The sequence below is a fragment of the Cydia splendana genome, chromosome 4 (genome assembly GCF_910591565.1).
Source record: "Cydia splendana chromosome 4, ilCydSple1.2, whole genome shotgun sequence".
Classification (NCBI taxonomy): domain Eukaryota; kingdom Metazoa; phylum Arthropoda; class Insecta; order Lepidoptera; family Tortricidae; genus Cydia; species Cydia splendana.
In genome coordinates, this window is record NC_085963.1 from 21,472,581 (window position 1) to 21,478,580 (window position 6,000).

The window sequence follows — 6,000 nt, forward strand, 5'->3', positions numbered from 1 at the left end:
CCCAAAGGGTAAAAACGGGACCCTATTACTAAGACTTCGCTGTCCGTCCGTCCGTCTGTCCGTCTGTCATCAGGCTGTATCTCATGAACCGTGGTAGCTAGACAGTTTAAAATTTCACAGATGATTGAATTTCTATCGCCGCTATAACAACAAATACTAAAAACAGAATAAAATAAATAGTTATGCAACAAACGTGATTTTTGCCGTTTTTTGCATAATGGTACGGAACCCTGCGTGTGCGAATCCAACTTGCACTTGGCCGGTTTTTTTAAATTAAGTACCTCTTGGAGAATATCAAATAACTGATGAGGGCAATGTATCTCGTACGATATTATTGATTGGCGACATTTTATTTAGTTTTCGGCGAACATTTGCTAAGTAGGTAGTACTAATAGCCATCTAGGAAAATAAGTACAAAATATGTCCAAATAATTGAGAATATCAATTCAATTCATAAAAAGATATAACCATCTGCACTGATAGGAAAACAGTAGGTATCTAAATCTAACTAAGGTCTTTTCGTACGCCGCCGCTGTGAGTACTTGAGTAGGTAGGTATTTATCGCAACGTACGAAGTTACGCGCGACATATGTGACGTTATCCATGAAAAGGGACCTTATTGTCGATGGCGCTTCCGCCATTATTAACGATGCTCTGATATAAATACCACGCCGTGCGACGCAGTGCGTCGTAAGCGCCATAGACAGTAAGGTCCCTTTTCATAGATAATGCCACAATTAGAATGAGAACTTACTCGTTACTTTGAATGTCAGTGGTTGATGAAATCGGAGATTCCATTTCCATATTTTGCAGTCTGTAAATAAAGATAAATTGTAGTAGTGTATTGTGTTACGTAGGTAGGGCTAAAAAGCACAAGTCAAATAATTATACTCACTCGATGTAGTCTAAAGATATAGTATCATGTTCGGCTGTGAAATTATCCAATTTTCTTCTTTTCCTAGAAAGACAAAAAAGTAAAAAGTTTAGACGCATGACAAATCACGAGCTGAGGTTTGAACCCTCGATAGGTGGATGGATTGCTAAAAGAACGCTTTATGCGTCTAATTGTGTGCGTTACATGTATCACTGTGTGCTCGTATTTATAGGAAGGCCCACTACACCGCAACCGCGTAACTACAACTCACGGAGACGCACACATAGACGGCAATGTTTTCTGTCTTTGCCGTGCATTAGGCAGCGGCGCTAGTGCCGCGTGGTGTAAACGTCGCGAATCGCAATATCCTTTTAAGCTATTTAGATGATGAATTGATGACAATGTTTAACCGGTAGATGGAGCGATTATTAAATTCTAGAATGTTTTAAGTTATATGGATTACTAATTAGTACGATCAAGTATATATTAAATTAAGTAATAATTACGTATTTCACTGTGTAATAAATATACATTTTTACTTACGTTAGTTCCATTGTTTGTTGGAATCTTCCGAGTTGTCTTTTTCGAGATGTCTTCTTTTTATTCAATTGCTTGTTACCCATTATAACTTAAAGGTTTTGGTGCACACGGTATATCACTAGGACACACAACACAGCACAGTTTTTATAAGTAAATCTTATATTTGTTTTGGGGACACCTAGTACAGGTCCGTCTGGCACGAGCGCTCAGCCATCACTGTCTCATTTCGAAAGACGGACGGAGATAGAGCATGCAGGCCGGAGTCGATATTTTGTTACGATAGAATTAGTTGATGTTTATTTATTTTAAAAATATTGCCTCTAATTATCGTTTTTCTAAAGCTGTCAAATTACTGTTATAGTTATGATTGATTTTTCTCCTTTTTTTGTTTCATAGTGTCACATAGTAAAGAAACGAGTAAAGTTGGAGTAAAAATTCGAATTGGAGGTTACTTTGGGAATAAATTGTATCGAGCGAAGTGTTATGAATCGTGTATCGAAAGCTGTGTTATTAAAGATAATATAATCAAGAATTATATTTATTTTTCCCACGTCTACAAATATCACCGTTTCTTAGAAAAATAGGATAATTATTGGGGTATTTTTACATTTCTGGCTCAGGGAACGGCCTTAATAACACGCTACAAATGTTATTTCACACATCCAGCGATCGATAGGCCTTGCCTTCACCCCGATTTCTTACCTCGGTCTTGCCTAGTGATGATGCCCGCAGGAATTTTCGCCCGTTCTTGGGAATGTCCCATGGGTATATTTCCGAGATTAATTATTTCCCCAACTGCTGTCTAGAGTCTAGAGACTCAGAGTCTAGAAACTCTACAGCCCGCTTTTGTATAACCCCCAAATTAACACAAACATTAAGACATTTTTTTTTTAAATAGTGACGTTTCAGTTTGTTGACCGTAAGGTTTAAAGGTGACAGTTCATTTCCAACGACTGTAGCACTACCATTCATTTTACTATGGAAATTGACAATAACGCCGACGCGTTTGTACTAGTAGTAAGTGCAGCTGCGGTCAGAAATGGAATGTTACCCTAATTCAACTTTCAAGATATTCAAATGCAGTAAACTATAAATTAAGAACACAATATTTCCAAGAATGGGGCACTGTTCGTTATGCCTTGTTTTTTATTTACTTAATTTGTGTATTTGTTATTTACCTTTATGTTTCATTTAATGTGCTGTACATATACCTAACCGAGAATTAGTTTAAATACTTACCAGGTTGCTTATTTTACTTGTCAAGAAGATAGATCGTGATGAGAGGCCAGCATATTGAATCTTTTCTCATTTTAAGTAGACCATCCCTAAAAGTCAATTACCAATTTTCGCAGTAATATTCCCGGAAATATTAAAAATATTGCCCCAAACGGCCTACCACTATTGCCTCCATCTCGTCTTTCCTGTCACCTAATTGTGAAATCCGAGTCGTTCGCAGGTGTCTACATATTACTTGTACTTGTAATTACTATTCTCGACTATTTCCTAATTTTTCCCGGAAATATTGGCAATATTCCCGCGAATAGCACACCACTAGTGCCTCCATCTTGCCTCTCCTGCCACTTAATTGTGAAACCTCACTGGTTCGCAGGTGTCTATAATTTGTACTTGTAATTACTCGGAGTACAACTTATGAGAAGAGGCGGGTTTCGAGAGTGTTGTGTTTCTAGTTTAATAAGACTCCCCCCCCCCCCCTCCTCGCGTCGGTTTCCTCAATGCTGAGGGTCGTGACCATCTCGTCGAAATAGTTTTGTGTGGACCACTCGGCGCCACACACTTCTATCTGCTGCCTCGTGAAGAGCGTCGTGTACGGTGGTGTCAACGGTGGTGCGAACCTGGTCAGTCCAACGTTTCGGGCTTCTGCCCCTAGGTCTGTTTCCTTCCACTTTGCCAGTGACCACTAATTTTTCGAGATTATCGCTGCTTTTCCTGGCTATGTGTGCGAAGTATTCCAGAATCCTTAATAAGACTATAATAATATCAAAAATTTGATTTATTATCGAAATTCAACTTTCGTGAGACATATTTTAAAATATTTAGATCACAACGGTTAAGGTGACAGTCGATTTCCAACGACAGCTGCATCGCCATTCATTTTTCTATGGAAATTACAATAACACCGACACGTTCGTACTAGTAGTGCAGCTGCGGCCAGAAATGGAATGTTACCCTAATGGCGACAGTAATGGCAGTGCTGCTATCGTTGGAAATGGACTGTCACCATGCACACACGTTCACGCCGCGAGCCCTCGAGCCTGAAGAAGGACCCCCGATAGGCCCGAAACATGTCGCCAATAGCGACTAAATACAAGTAAGTGTAACCGTTGTGATCTAAATAATTTAATTTATTATGTTGAAGTAACTAAGATCGGATTTTAATAGTTTTGAATGATTCACGGTTAGTTTTAGACATAAATCGACCAGTACGGTTACCATCAGTTTGTCACTGACATAAACGCCGTCGAGAACGTAATTTACTTTCTATACATCTCGCTCGCACTCGCATATTAGTGCAAACGGGATGTATAGAAAGTAAATTACGTTCTCGACGGCGTTTATGTCAGTGACAAACTGATGGTAACCGTTCTGGATATGAACCGTGATTACCTTTTGTATTGTTTTCAAGAAAAGGTTTACACGGTTTACATCCCGGTCGATATAAGTCTAGTGAAGATCGGATTTTATTATATGTGATGGGTTCAGAGTACAATTAACTTGTAGATGTCATACTTGCATTTCAGAAGAGTTCAAGAGCTGGTGAAGTACAAGAAATCACTACCATCTCGACGATGAATAAAATAGGGCCGCTTGCAGCAAATCGTCTCTCAACGTAAACAAAACAAACCGGACAAGTTCGAGTCGGACTCTCCCACCGAGGGTTCTGTACTTTTTAGCATTTGTTGTTGTAGTGGCAACTGAAATACATCATTGTGTGAAAATTTCAACCGTCTGGCTGTTCATGAGATACAGCCTGGTGACGGACAGACAGACAGTGAGTGAGTCTTAGTAATAGGGTCCCGTTTTTAGCTTTGGGTACGGAACCCTAAAAAATGGTTATCTATGGTAGACATAGTAGTGGCATGTATGTTATATTTGACTAGTTGGAATGATAACTTTTTGTTAATTAATTAAATTTTGAATTTTGATTGACTTCACTCTGACTAAATACAGAAACCGAGCTTAATCCTACACGAGCCTTGAATAAACAACCACACAATTCCTAAATTAAATTCCGCCTACTGATAATGGCATCACAAATGTCAAATTAACCGTGTGTCTCATTCAGGTGGCTAACACGGTTTAGTTCCGTTTAATGAGTTACGATTGCGTCACGTATAAATTAGGAGGTAATTCACATATGGAAGTTCAGGTACCTATTGGTTTTCTTATAACTAGCGACCCGCCCCGGCTTCGCACGGGTTAACAAATTATACACCTAAACCTTCCTCAAGAATCACTCTATTGATAGTTGAAAACCGCATGGAAATCCGATCATTAGTTTTTGAGTTTATCGCGAACAAACACACAAACAGACAGACGCGGCGGGGGACTTTGTTTTATAAGGTGTAGTGAATCGAGTATTTACTGTAATTGTAACGGGAAGTACCATAAACGCAATAAATCATTCATTCAGTGCCTGACTGTGGCGCCGCCTAGCGGATAGTGGGTTAACCAATGGAAAGTTCTTTTTCACTCGCCATGCGTTATCGTGGCATGTTTCTCCCATCACGCACTTCGCAATATTATCCCTGCGGCAATTCGGTTGGCCGGTCGAAGTATTTAGCAGATGGCGCCAGCATAGCTTGCCCAATTTTTTATGGATTTTTATGCCCTGGTTGCCAGCCCTTTAAGCCAAATCTCATAGAAAAAGGGGCAAGCTATGATGGCGCCATCTATGCAAACCTTTGACAGTTGCCAACCCCATTAGTGTAACTAACCCTACTTTGCATGGGGTCTATCGAAATCCAATACTGAATTTCTCTTTTACTTTTTGATATTTTTATTCAGTGTTGAATAGATTTTGTTAAAGTAAATCTATCGACTAGATTTGTATTACATGCCGTCAGGTAGAATAAGGACCTGAGCACGATAATTGGTTCTATTGAAGGCGAAAATTCAATTTTAGCGTGACGGTGTCAGCCTCGATTTTACACTACCTACGTAGGTACCTACTGTAGTGTTATAATTTATAATCCATTAGCGTGATTCTAGGATAAAGCACGTAAATGAGAACTAACTGTTAACAAAACTGTTAATTAATTATGTCACCTACTCAGATTGGGAGAGGATCGGGCTGTCATGAGGGCGTTCTTGGGACGACCGACTATATTAGCCGTCCGGTGGGTCGGCCCAGGTATCGCTAGGAAGACAGTGTGAGGGCGGATCTGGTTCAGCTCTCCCGCCCAATAGGTAAGGTTGACGAAATATAAAGTGAGCCGATCTCTCGAACAAGTTTGAACAAGATCAGCTCACTTAATATTTCGTCAACTTTACCTAAAGATATTCTAAAAACTCGACTCCCTAAATGCTTTCCTTACACAACAATAATCGACGACCGTGACACGCCC

General features: G+C 39.7%; 2 protein-coding genes across 4 annotated transcripts in view; one reads left to right on the top strand and one right to left on the bottom strand.

Annotated features, from left to right (window-relative positions):
* Window positions 1–1,998, bottom strand: part of LOC134790217 (uncharacterized) — a 413,186-nt gene extending 411,188 nt beyond the window's left edge. Inside the window, exons 1-3 of the mRNA XM_063761052.1 lie at window positions 1,418–1,998; window positions 896–958; window positions 755–814 (exon numbers count right to left, since the gene is read on the bottom strand). Of these exons, the coding sequence (XP_063617122.1) occupies window positions 755–814; window positions 896–958; window positions 1,418–1,497 (203 nt within the window). The 5' untranslated portion in view covers window positions 1,498–1,998. The remainder of the gene's footprint in view (window positions 1–754; window positions 815–895; window positions 959–1,417) is intronic.
* Window positions 1–6,000, top strand: part of LOC134790202 (syndecan) — a 596,526-nt gene that overhangs the window by 526,198 nt on the left and 64,328 nt on the right. The window lies entirely within an intron of this gene.